Source organism: Panthera onca, chromosome B3, assembly GCF_046562875.1.
Source record: "Panthera onca isolate mPanOnc1 chromosome B3, mPanOnc1 haplotype 2, whole genome shotgun sequence".
NCBI classification, from domain to species: domain Eukaryota; kingdom Metazoa; phylum Chordata; class Mammalia; order Carnivora; family Felidae; genus Panthera; species Panthera onca.
In genome coordinates, this window is record NC_138344.1 from 54,655,114 (window position 1) to 54,671,193 (window position 16,080).

At 36.5% G+C, this 16,080-nt stretch overlaps 1 protein-coding gene across 2 annotated transcripts in view; it reads left to right on the forward strand.

The window, feature by feature from the left end:
- Positions 1–16,080, forward strand: part of SECISBP2L (SECIS binding protein 2 like) — a 65,958-nt gene that overhangs the window by 34,406 nt on the left and 15,472 nt on the right. For both annotated transcript variants that reach the window (XM_060618594.3, XM_060618595.3), the window contains 4 exons: positions 817–986; positions 1,915–2,047; positions 3,643–3,805; positions 15,757–15,977. In XM_060618594.3, coding sequence (XP_060474577.1) covers positions 817–986; positions 1,915–2,047; positions 3,643–3,805; positions 15,757–15,977 — 687 coding nt within the window. The remainder of the gene's footprint in view (positions 1–816; positions 987–1,914; positions 2,048–3,642; positions 3,806–15,756; positions 15,978–16,080) is intronic.

Consider the following 16,080-nt stretch of genomic DNA (forward strand, 5'->3'; position numbering starts at 1 on the left):
GGGGAGTAATAGGAGAGCTTTGCTGCTAGAGCACGAGGATTGAGGATAAGGTCCTCGGACTGCTAAAGGACTGAGTCACCACTACTGGGTGAGGGTATCAATCAGGTGTAAAACAACTGCTGAATAGTACTGAGAGTGCAGCCAGAGGGGAAGATCACTCTTCACTGGTGGATGGAAGTGAGGAGTGATAGACTATTTCATATAAAAGGGTGATGGTTTTTTTATAATTTTTTTTAATGTTTATTTTTGAGAGAGAGAGAGAACACCCGCATGGGGGAATGGCAGGGAGAGGGAGACAGAGGATCTGAAGCGGGCTCTGTGCTGACAGCAGAAAGCCTGATGCCAGGCTTGAACTCATGAACCATGAGATCGTGTCCTGAGCTTAAGTCAGCTTAACAGACTGAGCCACCTAGGTGCCCTGTATAAGGGTGATTCTTATGTAAGATTCCGTAGGAATAAGGAGAGGTGCAAAGTTTTGAAATTGCAGAGGTAGAGTGGTTCTGCCTGGAGACCAGTTGCAAAGAATTGCCATGCTTGAGGCTTGCTGCTGTGGAGTAGAACTAATAATTTATTTGTCCCTGCTTTGGATTGCTAAATTAGTTACCTGCATTGGCTTTGTCATCTTTATCTTATGGAGGTTAAACAGATGCATAAAAGCTGTACCTGAGAGATACTGCATGGCCCCGTATTACTCCTACTATTATGATGTCTATTCTCCCACAAGAAGAGGATGTTCTTGTAGATTTATCATTAGAAATGTTCATTGTATGTGGCACTGGCTGTAATAGTAAAGCTAATGTTCTTGTTTGTTTTTAGTGGTCACTGCAGCTTCTTTTCACACTAAAGACTCTACTAACAGAAAACCCTTAACCAAAAGTCAGCCATGTTTGACATCCTTTAATTCTTTGGACATTACTTCCTCTAAAGCAAAGAAAGGAAAAGAGAAGGAAATTGCTAAACTAAAACGACCCACAGCACTTAAAAAGGTAAACCGAAACCTGGAGATGTTTATTTTACAAGTTAAATTTAAGGATTTAAAATGTTTTGCAAAAGTAGTTGTGGCATTTTAGCCAACGATTGTTATGAGATATTTATAGGTGTATATCTTTATGATGAATAGTTAATTGAAAGTTGGGGATATCATCAGCATCATGATTATCTTTCTATATTGAACAAAACCCTGGAGGATGAATTCTTTCTGTAAGGTTAAAAAAAAGCAAAAGAAGTTAAACATGTAGCATCCAAAACATTGGACTGTAGGAATCAGAAGCCCTAGATTCTGGTACTAAATTATATAGTTTTAGGCAAACCTTTCTTACCCTTATCTTCTTCATCGATAAGTTGGGATAATATCTGCTGTATTTAACTCAGTATTTTATTTTTGTGGGTATAATCTCTGCACCCAGCATGGAGCTTGAACTCAACAACCCCAAGATCCAGAGTCACATGCTATACCAACTAAGCCTGCCAGGTGCCCCTAACTCAGTATTGTTAGGAGCAGAATGAGATAATCCAGGTCCAAATAATTGAAAACTGCAAAATGTAAATTTAATGTTAAACTGTATGACCTGGTTTCCACACTTGTTATTTTATCCATTTTTGTGGAAACTCTAGTTTGTCAATCAGGAGTTAAAGCGTGAAGCAGATGTGGTTTGATAGCTGTAGCATTATACAGCATAATTGCCTTCCTTTATTTTGGATATGGTACCTTTTTCAACTACAGGGCCTAAAATTACATTTTTTTTTTTTTTTTTTTTTTTTTGCCAGTTTGTTTGTAGCCAACTAAACATGTAGCCAACCAAACTCCTCATGTCCATTTTTAAGTGAACTGTATCTGTGTAATAGTGAACATTTTAATCATTCTATACATTCTTAAAGAGTGATCAGTAATTAAAGATTGGTAATGACTTTTAGGTTATTTTGAAAGAAAGAGAGGAAAAGAAGGGCCGTTTAACTGTGGACCACAACCTTTTGGGATCTGAGGAACCAATAGAAATGCACTTAGATTTTATTGATGATTTGCCACAGGAGATTGTTTCCCAGGAAGGTAAGATTGTCCCTTTCTCCCTTCTCGTGGAATGGTTCAGAGTATTTTAATTAATAGGCCATCACTAGTTATTATCCTAATTGGAGGATATGCTCCATATTTTATGTAAATTTCTTTATTTTTGAGAGTGGTTTGTTTTGAAGATGCCTCTATAGGGAGAAATTTAACAGGGGGAAGGGGCAGGTGTTATATAGCAGAACTGTGGCATTTTTGAGGCTTGAGTCCTGAATTTGTTGTATACACTAATAATTATGATCTCACCAATGTATCTTACGTAACTCATAGTTCTTTCATTTTGTCTTCTTTCGTATCTAGAACACTATTGGCTATTTTCTTCACAGGACTATTTTTCATTGAATTGTTTTTGTTGATTTTCTTTCTTGCTTTTATGAATTAATACATATACCACAATGAGTAAAGAATTACAGAGCCTTTTGTAGTACAGAATTCAGTTGATCAATAAGATATAGTCCCATACAGTAGCCAGCACATATCATTTTGAATGGGACCTCAGCAAAACTGCACATTCTTTCTGATATTTTTACTGCTGTGGAAGAAAGATTTAAAGAGATCCCTGGCTAGGTCCCCTTTTCTGCTGGTATATGTGTATTCCTTTCTGCAACACATTCAAGTCTGATTTGCACATATTAACTGGTAGTGTTCCATTGTGTAGAAAAATGAGTGCTTCTAAAGATTGTTCAGCTAGGACATATTTGGCTAGCATTCCCCTTTTCTCTTAATTAAATATCCTTGCCTTTGTATTTAGGTTTATCCATTCATTCAAAAATGGATGAATTCAACATTCATTCAAGTGTTTATTGAACACTTACCATGTGTACTTCAGTAACTGGGTTGGGGGTAGAAGGTCAGGAAATGTAATAAAGAATGGATTGTCCTACTCCAAAAGCTTATCATTGGTAGGGAGGTAAGATACATGTGTGACTTTGCTAATTAGTGGACTGGAGTACAGAAAATAACTCATTTCTTGAATTTAGCTGTTTAAGAAAGAAGCAGTAAATGAAGGGGGCAGTGAAATCAAGAGGTGGTATATATAAAGAATGAGGCTGCCTAAGAACAGAAGCAAAGACCAAATAAGAGAGAAACTGGGGTGGTGTCTGAAGAAATGAGGAGTGGTGTGGAGAGGATGTGTGAGGTAGAATTCATCACTGCCAGCAGCAATGGGAGTTTGTAGACAGTTAAAAAATGTATTTCTAAGAAATAGGTGAAAAAATTGAGACGAAGGAGATGGGTAATATGATCTGGAAAGAGGTTCAAAAGTTATTACCTTTGTTCTTCAATTTAAATCCTCTAAGAATACATGTTTTAGATCATTTGGCTTTCTCTCCTCTCTTCTGTAGAGACTTACAGGCTCGGCTGCACTTGATTTTTAAGAGTATGTTTTAAGAGATAATAGGAAGACTTCATTTTTGTAGTATATGAGAAATGTTTGTGATATAAACAATGCCCAACTCATTAGCTTCTGGGGAATTTGGAAGTTATACAAAAGACAGCTGCCATTCTAAGCATTGATCAGTAGATAGCTTTTCAGCATTTAATGTTTCTAAATTCTTTCCCTTCACCCCACATCTCCACAGATACTGGACTGAGCATGCCCAGTGATACTTCGCTCTCTCCAGCAAGTCAGAATTCTCCATACTGTATGACACCTGTGTCACAAGGCTCTCCGGCTAGTTCTGGGATAGGCAGTCCGATGGCATCTTCTACAATAACCAAAATCCACAGCAAAAGATTTAGAGAGTAAGTTTTAGCCTCATTATTGAGGTTGAATAGTTTAAGTATCTTGATTGTAGTTCTGAATACAGTATTGTCATTACTTGATGGGTGGAGCATGCAGCACTTCAAAGATATTTAAGTTCTTCCTTCAAATTATGTTTAGCAGCTAGTTTTATTGTATTTAAAACATTTGATTTCTATCAGCTATCAGTGTTCATATGAAAGTGATTTCATAGTAAATATTCTTTTTATATCAAATAGTGTTTATAAATAAACCTGGAAATTTGACTTCTTATATCTTACATATACAGTGCCTTAATAGGAAGTTTTTCCTCCTCAAATGCTTTTGCTTTTTTGTTTATATTATTGGCCTTTCAGAAAAAAACCCCGTGTAACGAATAAATAAGTTTCTAAGACCCCGTTCCATGAAGTAAACATATTACATGAAGCTGTTTGTTTTTAAGCAAATATTTCTGTTTTAAAATGCCCATCAGTGAGTAATCTTGAACTAGAAGTTACTCCTATGAAGGATTTTAGGATTTTCACATTTGTATAGATGGATTTATTTTACATTTAAAAATGACATATGAAAGAATCCCAGGGTGAATGAAAAATCAGTATGAATCCAAACCATATTGGTTTGTTCTATTCCTTTGTTTTTTTTAATTGAAGTGTAGTTGATACACAATATGATAATTAGTTTTAGATGTACTATATAGTGATTTGACATCATATACATTATGAAATGATCACCATGAGAAGTCTTAGTTACCATCTGTCACCCAAGTTATTACAGTAATATTGACTATATTCTGTATGATGTGTTTTATATCCTCGTGATGTACTTACTTTATAACTGGAAGTTCGTGTTTCACCTATTTCATCTGTATCTCCACTCCCTTCCCATCTGGCAACCACAATTTTATTCTCTATTTGTGAATCTATTTCTGTTTTGGTCACTTGTTTTGTGTTTTAGATTCTATATATAAGTAAAATCATATGATATTTGTTTTTCTCTGATTTATTTCACTTAGCATAATATTCCCTGGGTCCATCCACGTTGTTGCAGATGGCAAGATTTCATTATTTTTTTATGGCTAAATAATATTCCACACACAGTGTACAATATTCCACACATAGCCACACCCCCATTTTCTTTATTCATTCATTTATCAGTGGACACTTAGGTTCCTTCCATGTCTTGGTTTATTGTGAGTAATACTGCAGTGAACATAGGGGTGAATATATCTTTTTGAATTCATGTTTTTGTTTTCTTCAGGTAAATACCAGGAAATGGAATTGCTACATTGTATGGTAGTTCTGTTCCCCCCAGTAGTACATGAGAGTTCCCTTTCCTTCACATCCTCACCAATGCTTCTTGTCTTTATTTATTTAAATTGTTTTTAATTTACATCCAAGTTAGTTAGCATATAGTGAACAATGATTTCAGAAGTAGATTCCTTAGTGTCCCTTACCCGTTAGCCCATTCCCCACTCCCACATCCCCTCCAGTAACCCTCTGTTTGTTCTCCATATTTAAGAGTCTCTTATGTTGTGTCCCCCCCGCCCCCGTTTTTATATTATTTTTGCTTCCTTTCCCTTATGTTCATCTGTTTTTTCATCTTAAATTCCTCATATGAGTAAAGTCATATGATATTTGTCTTTCTCTGACTAATTTCGCTTAGCCTAATACCCTCCAGTTCCATCCACATAGTTGCAAATGGCAAGATTTCATTCTTTTTGATTGCTGAGTAATGCTCCATTGTATATATATATACCACATCTTCTTTATCCTTTCATCTGTCGATGGACATTTGGGCTCTTTCCATACTTTGGCTATTGTCGATATAGCACTGCTATAAACATTGGGGTGCATGTGCCCCTTCAAAACAGCACACCTGTATCCCTTGGGTAAATACCTAGTACTGCAATTGCTGGGTCATAGGGTAGTTCTATTTTTAGTTTTTTGAGGAACCTCCAAACTGTTTTCCAGAGTGACTGCACCAGTTTGCATTCCCACCAGCAGTGCAAAAGAGATCCCCTTTCTCTGCATCCTTGCCAACATCTGTCATTGCCTGAGGTGTTAATGTTAGCCATTCTGACAGGTGTGAGGTGGTATCTCATCGTGGTGTTGATTTGTATTTCCCTTATGATGAGTGATGTGGAGCATTTTTTCATGTGTCTGTTAGCCATCTGGATGTCTTCTTTGGAGAAGTGTCTATTCATGTCTTTTGCTCATTTCTTCACTGGATTATTTGTTTTTTGGGTGGCAAGTTTGATAAGTTCTTTACAGATTTTGTATACTAGCCCTTTATCTGATATGTGGTTTGCAAATATCTTCTCCCATTCCGTCAGTTGCCTTTTAGTTTTGCTGATTGTTTCCTTCACTGTGCAGAAGCTTTTAATTTTGATGAGGTCCCAGTAGTTCATTTTTGCTTTTGTTTCCCTTGCCTCCAGAGACGTATTGAGTAAGAAGTTGTTATGGCTGAGGTCAAAGAGGTTTTTGCCTGCTTTCTCCTTGAGGATTTTGATGGCTTCCTGTCTTACATTGAGGTCTTCATCCATTTTGAGTTTATTTTTGTGTATGGTGTAAGAAAGTGGTCCAGGTTCATTCTTCTGCATGTCGCTGTCCAGTTTTCCCAGCACCACTTGCTGAAGAGACTGTCTTTATTCCACTGGATAGTCTTTCCTACTTTGTCAAAGATGAGTTGGCCCTATGTTTGTGGGTCCATTTCTGGGTTCTCTATTCTGTTCCATTGATCTGAGTGTCTGTTCTTGTGCCAGTACCATAATGTCTTGATTACAGTTTTGTAATACAGCTTGAAGTCTGGGATTGTGATGCCTCCAGCTTTGGTTTTCTTTTTCAAGATTGCTTTGGCTATTTGGGGTCTTGTCTGGTTCCATACAGATTTTAGGATTGTTTGTTCTAGCTCTGTGAAGAATGCTGGTATTATTTTGATAGGGTTTGCCACTTCTTCTCTTTTTGATTCTAACTATTCTGATAGGCATGAGGTGATACCTCATTGTGGTTTTGATTTGTATTTACCTGAAGATTAGCGATGTTGAGCATTTTTTCATATGTCTGTTGGCCATCTGTATGTCTTTTCTGGAATGTCTGTTCAGGTCTTCTGCCCATTTTCTTATCAGATTATTTGGGTTTTTTTGATGTTGAGTTGTAGGAGTCCTTATATGTAATCTGGGTATTAATTTTTTTTTTTATATTAATCTCTTATATATCATTTGCAAATATCTTCTCCCATTCAATAGGTTGCTGTTTTGTTTTGTTGATGGTTTCCTATGTTGTGTAAAAGATTTTTAGTTTGATACAGTCTCATCAGAAAACAAACAAAAAAAATGCTTATTTTTGCTTTTGTTGCCCTTGCCTGAGGAGACAGATCCAAAAAACCCAAAAAACTGCTAAGACTGATATTCAAGAATTTACTGATGATGTTTTCCTGTAGGAGTTCCATGGTTTCAGGCCTTACATTTAGGTCTTTAATCCATTGTGAGATTATTTTTGTATATCGTGTATGAAAGCAGTTCTGGTTTCATTGTTTTGCATGTAGCTGTCCATTTTTCTGCACACCATTTGTTGAAGAGACAGTCTTTTCCCCATTTGTTATATTCTTGGACTTTTTGGTCATAGAATGACCATTTAAGTGTAGGTTTATTTCTAGACTCTTTGTTCTGTTGACCTGTTTTTATGCCAGTTCCATACTGTTTTGATTACTATAGCTTTGCAGTATAGTTTGAAGTCTGGGAGCATACCTCCAGCTTTGTTCTTTCTCAAGATTTGCTTTGGCTTTTTGGGTCTTTTGTGATTCCATACAAATTTTAGGGTTATTTGTTCTAATTCTGTGAAAAATGCCATTGGTATTTTGATAGGGATTGCATTATATCTATAAATTTCTTTGGATAGTGTGGACATTTGACTGCATTGGTTCTTCCAGTCCATGAGCACAGTTTGTCTTCAATTTATGTCATCTTCAGTTTCTTTCATCAATGTCTTACAGTTTTCAGAGTACAGAGTACAGGTTTTATACCTCTATGGTTAAATTTATTCCGAGGTAATCCTAGGTATTTTTTTCTTTTTGATGCAGTTGTAAATGGGATTGTTTTCTTAATTTTTCTCTCTGCTAGTTTGTTTTTACTGTGTAGAGATGGAACAGATTTTTGTATATTACTTTTGTATCCTCCAGCTTTACTGAATTAATTTATTCTAATTGTTTTATGGTATGGTCTTTAGTGTTTTCTAACAAATAGAAATTTCTAACAAATTTCTAACTATTTGCACATCTGCAAATAGAGACAATTTCATGTCTTCCTTGCCAATTGGGATGCCTTTTATTTACTTTTCTTCTCTGATTGCTGTGACTAAGATTCCCAGTACTGTGTTGAATAAAAGTGGCAAGCCTGGGCATCTTTGTCTTGTTTTCCTGATCTTAGAGGAAACGCTTTCATTTTTTTCACTGTGGAGTGTGATATTAACTGGGGGTTTGTCATCTCTGGTCTTTATTGTGTTTTGGTATGTTCTCTCTGTACCCGCTTTGTTGAGAATTTTTATCATAAATGGATATTGAATTTTTGTCAAATGTTTTTTTCTGCATCTGTTGAGAAGATTGTATGATTTTTATCCTTCATTTTGTTAATGTGTATGACAGTTGATTTGTGGATATTGAATTATCTCTGCATCTCTGGAATAAATGCCATTTGATCATGGTGTGTGATTCTTTTAATATATTATTGAATTTGGTTTGCTATATTTTGTTGAGGATTTTTGCATCTATATTCATCAGGTGTATTAACCTGTCATTTTCTTTTTTTGTAATGTCTTTGGTTTTGGTATCAGCATCGCATAGAATTAATTTGCAAGTGTTCCTACACTGTTGTTTTTGGAATAGTTTCAGAAGGATAGGTATTAACTCTTCTTTAAGTGTGTGGTAGAATTTACCTGTGAAGCTGTCTGGTCCTGGACGTTTTGCTGGGATTTTTTTTTTTTTTTTTTTTTTTTGATTATTGATGGTATTTCATTACTGGTAAACAGTGTTCAGATTTTCTTTTTCTTGATGATTCAGTTTTGGAAGATTTTATGTTTCTAGGAATTTATCCATTTCTTCTTGGTTGTCCAATTTATTGATGTATAATTTTTCATAATGATCTTTTGTAATTCTTTGTATTTCTGTGGTGTCAGTTGTAACTTCTCTTTTATTTCTGATTTTATTGGGCCCCCTCTTTTTTTCTTGAGGAGTCCTTCTAGGTAAAGGTTTATCATTGTCCTTGTTTTAAATCTTTTTCTTTTTTTTTAATTGAAGTATAATTGACACACATTATTACATTAGTTTCAAGTGTACAACATAACGATTTGACAAGTTTACATTGTTACACCCATCACAGGTATAGCTACCATGTGTCATCATATAATGCTGTTACAATACTGTTGACTATATTCCCTATGTTGTACCTTTTATCCCTATGACTTACCATTCCATTATACCTTAAAGCAGGTATCTCCCCTTCTCTTCACCCATTTTGCCCATCTTCCCACCTGCCACCCCTTGGCATCTGTCAGTTCATTCTCTGTATTTATGGTTCTGTTTCTGTTTTTTATTTGTTCACTGGTTTTTAGATTCTACATATAAATGAAATTATATGGTAGTTTTTCTCTGTCTGATTTATTTCACTTAACATAGTCCCATGTAGGTCTATATAAATATTGTTTATCTTTTCAGAGTACTGGCTCTTGGTTTCATTGATCTTTTCTATTGTTTCTTTTTCAGCCTCTATTTCATTTAGTTCCTCTTTGATCTTTATTATTTACTTTCTTCTGCTAACTTTGGGCTTTGTTCTTATTTTTTTAGTTTCTTTATATGTAAGGTTAGATTGTTTATTGGAGATTTTTCTTGTTTCTTAGAATAGGCCTATATAACATTATAAACTTCCTTCTTAGAATTATTTTTGCTCTGTCCCCATAGATTTTGGAAGTTGTATTTCCATTTCCATTTGACTCAAGATATTTTTTTATTTCCTCTTTGATTTCTTTGACCTCTTGGTTATTTGTTTGCATGTTATTTGGTCTCCTCATATTTTCCTCATATTTGTGTTTTTTTCTAGGTTTTTTTTTTCCTTGTAATTGATTTCTAATTCTATCCCATTGTAGTTGAAAAGATGCTTGATATGATTTCAGTCTTGTTAAATGTATTGAGACTCATTTTGTGGCCAAACAGGTGATCCATCCTGAAGAGGGTTCCATATGCACTTAAGAATGTATATTTTGCTGTTTTGGATGGAATGTTCTTTATGTATCTCTTAAGTCTGTCTGGTCTAATCTGTTGTTTAAGGCCATGGTTTCCTTATTGATTTTCTCTTTGGATGATCTCTCTATTGATGTAAGTGGAGTGTTAAAGTTCCCTACTATTCTTGTGTTACTATTGATTTTTACCTTTGTGTCTGAAAATATCTGCTTTATGTATGTGGGTGCTTCTATGTTGGGTACACAGATATTTACAATATTATATCCCCTTGTTAGATTGATCCATCTATTATTTAATGTCCTTCTTTGTTTCTTGTATAGTCTTTGTTTTAAAGTCTGTTTTGTCTGATGTAACTACTGCTAACCCAGCTTTCTTTTCATTTCTGTGTGCATACAATATCTTTTTCCATCTCTTCACTTCCAGTCCATATGTGTCTTTGGTCTGAATTGAGTCTGTTACAAGCAGCATATGGATGGGTCTTGCTTTTTTATCCATTCAGCCACCTGAGTCTTTGATTGTAATATTTCTTCCATTTACACTTAAAGTAATTATCAATAGGTATGTACTTACTGGTGATTTTTTTTGTTTGTTTGTTTCTGGTTGTCTTTATAATTCTTGTAGTTTTTTTGTTTGTTTTGATCTCTTCCCTTGTGATTTGACAACTTTTTTCGTGTTATGTTTAGATTCCTTTATTTCCTGTATATCTATTACAGGCTTTTGGTTTGTTTAACATGAAGTTCATATATAATATCTTATGTATGTAAATTTATTTAAGTTGATGATTGCTTAAGTTCAGACCTATTCTGGGCCACCTGGATGGCTCAGTCAGCTGTGCGTCTGACTTTTTTTTTTTTTTTTAAATGTTTATTAATTTTGAGAGAGAATGCAAGCAGGTGTGGGGCAGAGAGGGAGATAATCCCAAGCAGGCTCCGTGCTTTCAGTGCAGAGCCCAATGTGGGGTTTGATCTCATGATTCCTGAGATCACAACCTGAACCGAAATCAAGAGTTGGACTTGATTTCAGTTCAGGTAATGATTCCAGGGTCAGTCCCATGCTCAGCATGCAGCCTCCTGGAGATTCTGTTTCTCATCTCTCTCTCTCTCTCTCTCTCTCTCTCTCTCTCTCTCTCTCTGCCTCCCTCACCCCCACTTGTGCATGTTCTCTCTCTCTAAAATTAAAAAAAAAAAAAAAACAGTACATTCTAAAAGTACTACATTTTTCCCCACCCTGCAGTATTTTGTTTTTGACATACTTTATTTACATGTTTAGTTTTGTATCCCTTAACTAAATATTGTAGATATCATTGATTTTACTACTTTTGGTTTTTAACCTTCACACTAACTTTATAAGTAATTGATTCACTACCTTTACAATAGATTTGCTTTTAATAGTGAGATTTTTTTTCTTTTAAAATTTTCTTATTTCTAGTTGTGGCTTTTTCTCTTCCACTTAAAGAAGTCCCTTTAACATTTCTTACAAGGGCAGTATAGTGTTGATGAGCTCCCTTAACTTTTGTCTTTAAATCTTCATTCCTTCTTCAATTCTGAATGGTAATCTTGCCAAGTAAATTTCTCGGGTTGTAGGTTTTTCCTTTTGCCACTTTGAATATATGGTGCCATTCCCTTCTGCCTGCAAAGTTTCTGTTGAAAAATCAACTGATAATCTTATGTATGTTCTCTTGTACGTAACTAGTTGGTTTTTTTCTTGTGACTTCTAAGATTATCTCCTGATCTTTAATTTTTGACATCTTAGTTATTATGTGTCTTTAGCGTGGATCTCTTTGGATTCATATTATTTTTGGTTCTCTGTGCTTCCTGGACCTGGATATCTGTTTTCTTTCCCAGGTTAGGCAAGTTTTCTGCCCTAATTTCCCTCAAATAAGCTTTCTACTCCTTTCTCTCCCTTTTCTTGTTATGGGACCCCTATAATGTAAATGTTAGTGTGCCTGATGTTGTCTCAGAAGTCTCTTAAACTATCATTTAAAAAAAAAAAAAGTTTATTTTGGTGGGGGGGGGAGCAGAGAGAGAGAGAATCACCAGCAGACTCTGTACTGTCAGCACAGAGCTCACTATGGGTGCTCGAACTCATAAACCATGAGATCATGACCTGAGCTGAAATCAAGGGTTGGACATTTAACCAACTGAGCCACTCAGATGCCCCTTTCCTCATTTTTAAAAATTGTTTTGTCTTCTTGCTCTTCAGCATGGGTGAATCTCACTACCCTGTCTTTCAGATCACTGATCATTCTTCTGCGTCATCTAATGTGCTTTTGATTTCCTCTAGTGTATTTCTCATTTTATCTTCTGCTCTGATTAGTCCTTTTTTATATTTTGTATCTGTTGTTGAAATCCTCACTATGTTCATCCATTCTTCTTGAGTTCGGTGGACATCTTTATGACCATTACTTTGAATTGTTTCATTCTTTTCTGAGGTTTTATCTTGTTCTTTCATTGGAAACATATTTCTCTGTCTTCTCATTTTGCCTGGCTGTTTTTTTTGATGTATTAGGTATATTAGCTATGTCTCAGGGTTTTGATGGAGTGGCCTAATGTAGAAGGCATCCTGCGGGGCCTTGAAGCACAGCGTCCCCTGGTCCCCAGAACCAGGTACTTCAAGGGCGTCCCTTATGTGGACTGCATGTGCCCTCTTGTTGTGGTTGGGCTGTGACTGCTGGGTTCGCACTGGTATGTGGGTTTGGCCTCAGATGCACCTGGGTGAAAGGCCCTGCTGTAATGGTTGCAGGCATTTTGGTGGTCGGGACTGTAGCTGGTTTGGGAGGCACCATTCTGAAGATGCCTACTGTGTGGCAGGGCAGTAGCTGCTTTGTGGGGGTGCCCATCTCAGTCAAGGCCACTTGGCTGAGTGTTGTGGTGTGAGAGTTATTTTAGAGGGAGCCTTGAACCTGGCCTAGGCTGGCCACTGAGTCTGGTGGAATGGGATCTGATTGAGGCTACCTGCTAGCTGTAGTGGGGTGGGAGCCACTTTGAGGGGGATGCCTATTGGGGCCAGTATGTTGGGTGAGGTGGGTCCACAGGGAAATGCTGAGGCAGGGCAAGCGGTGTTAGCAAAGTATCAGAAAAGTGACAGAAATAGCTCCTCCTGCCGGTGCTTCTGTTCCAGGAAAAAGTTCCCACAGATCCCTGCTCCTCCTGCACATGCCCTAAAGCTAGCAAATCTTCATGTGTGGCCCAGGCACTTATCAAACTGCTGCCTCTGTGCTAGGTCGCATAGCCTGTGAGTTTGTGCCTGTGCCCTTTAAGAGAGGAATCTCCATTTCCTTTAGCCTTCTAGCTCTCCTGGAGTTAAGCCCCACTCATTTTCAAAGCCAGATGTTATGGGGCCTCATCTTCCTGGTGCAGGAAGAGTGGGCATGCTTGATATATGATTTGAACCCTTTGCTCCTTAGGGAGGATAGCCTCTGTGTTGGTGATATCCCTCCTGCTTGGGGTCACTGAGCAGGGGATGTGGGTCCTGACTCGACCCCTTTTCTGCCTTTCCTACCTGCCTGGTGTGGCTTTTTCTCTTTAGTTGTAGAAGAGCTATTCTGCTGTTCTTCAGTCATTCTCAGAGAGAGTTGTATATGATGTTGTAATTTAGTGTGTCTGTGGCAGGAGATGGTTTGGGATCTTCCTGTTCTGCTATCTTGATCCTCCTATTCTGTTGCCATTCTTTATACTGTTGATTTTGAGTTAATACTTTTTGCCTGAATTTGGAAAGTTGATTAAATGTCAAATAATAGATGTGGAGCAAAGGAAACACTTGAGGATAAAATGTTACATGTGTATGAAATAGCTTGAAAGTTAAACAGAATGAAGAAAACCACATTTTTGATGCATTTTAAGTGCATTCTTTAATTTTGCAAATTTTGATAGTTATTCTTTCCTCAGTCTGTCCACCTGTTATCTTCTCTTCCAAAGTAGTGTCACATTTATTTACTTATTTAAACATTTCTCACATAAAGAAAAAAAATGGAGAATTTTTTTCCCCCACTGATTTTAGGGCAGGCCTAGATTTTTCTACTATGTAGTATAATTCAGAAGTGGAAATTTACTTACATGGTTAGTCTTAGGTTATAAATTATACCAGTTCTCCTTGTTGTTAAGTACTGGCTTATAGTAGAGGTTAAGGATGAGAACTTGAAAAAAATAGGAGTAAGTAAGCTTGGATGACTTCCTTATCCCTGAAATTAAGTACTATAGTGGCCTCACTCACTGCCTGTCTGTTTCTCACATTATAGCCATACATGATCTCACAAAGAGCCCTGTTCAGTTGCTTTGCTTACTGTAAAGGCATGTGACTTTACCTCAAGACCTCTTTGGTTTTGGTTTCAATTTAATTACTGAGTTCATCTGCTACATCCATAGATTTTCAGAGTTAGAGGAATCATTGAGGCCAGCTTACCTAATTGCTTATTTTTATGGTCAAGGAAGCCAATTCCCAGAGATTGTGACTTATCTGAATGTGGAGGATGACTTCGTTGGTATGAGGCCATTCAGTTAGCTTCTAGGAAATTATTCTTTCCTACTAAATGCATCATTAGTATTCCCTGGAGTGAAATAACTTTACATCTTCTTACCAGCAACATTATGTCTCTTTTTATCAAATAACAGGTTAACATTGGATTTATATCCTTAATAATTGGCAGTTTGGGTAGTACTTATTTGAGGATAATCCACTCTTTCCTTAAAAGCTGATGTAATCCAGAAAAACTCTTCTTTTTTCTAATTTGCTATAGGAATTAATTAAGATATTTTTTTTTAAATATGAAATTTATTGTCTAATTGGTTTCCATACAACACCCAGTGCTCATCCCAAAAGGTGTCCTCCTCAATACCCATCACCCACCCTCCCCTCCCTCCCACCCCCCATCAACCCTCAGTTTGTTTTCAGTTTTTAAGAGTCTCTTATGGTTTGGCTCTCTCCCTCTCTTTTTTTTTTTTCTTTCTTCCCCTCCCCCACAGACTTCTGTTAAGTTTCTTAGGATCCACATAAGAGTGAAAACATATGGTATCTGTCTTTCTCTGTATGACTTATTTCACTCAGCATAACACTCTCCAGTTCTATCCACTTTGCTACAAAAGGCCATATTTCATTCTTTCTCATTGCAACGTAGTATTCCATTATGTATATAAACCACAATTTCTTTATCCATTTGTCAGTTGATGGACATTTAGGCTCTTTCCATAATTTGGCTATTGTTGAGAGTGCTGCTATAAACACTGGGGTACAAGTGCCCCTATGCATCAGTACTCCTGTATCCCTTGGGTAAATTCCTAGCAGTACTACTGCTGGGTCATAGGGTAGATCTATTTTTAATTTTTTGAGGAACCTCCACACTGTTTTCCAGAGCGGCTGCACCAGTTTGCATTCCCACCAACAGTGCAAGAGGGTTCCCGTTTCTCCACATTCTGTCCAGCATCTATAGTCTCCTGATTTGTTCATTTTAGCCACTCTGACTGGCGTGAGATGATATCTGAGTGTGGTTTTGATTTGTATTTTCCTGATGAGGAGCGATATTGAGCATCTTTTCATGTGCCTGTTGGCCATCTGGATGTCTTCTTTAGAGAAGTGTCTCTTCATGTTTTCTGCCCATTTAATTAAGAGATTTTAAGGAGTTGATTTTTTAATGAAAACCTCTTATTGGATATTTTTTTTCCTAACATAATTTTATAATTTCATAAAAATAAATTAGGATGGACTTACCTGTTTTTGGTTTCCTTTACAGGTACTGCAATCAGGTTCTTTGTAAAGAGATTGATGAATGTGTGACTCTTCTTCTTCAAGAGCTTGTCAGTTTTCAGGAACGCATCTACCAAAAAGATCCTGTAAGAGCAAAAGCAAGGAGACGGCTGGTTATGGGTCTAAGGGAGGTTACTAAGCATATGAAGTTAAATAAGATCAAGTGTGTTATAATTTCTCCAAACTGTGAAAAAATCCAGTCAAAAGGTATGAACATTTTACTTTTGAAGTGTTTTGATATTTATTTAGTATAAATGTAGGATATACACTGAATTGTAAAATGGAAGCCATATGTCTTTCTTTGCAGAGA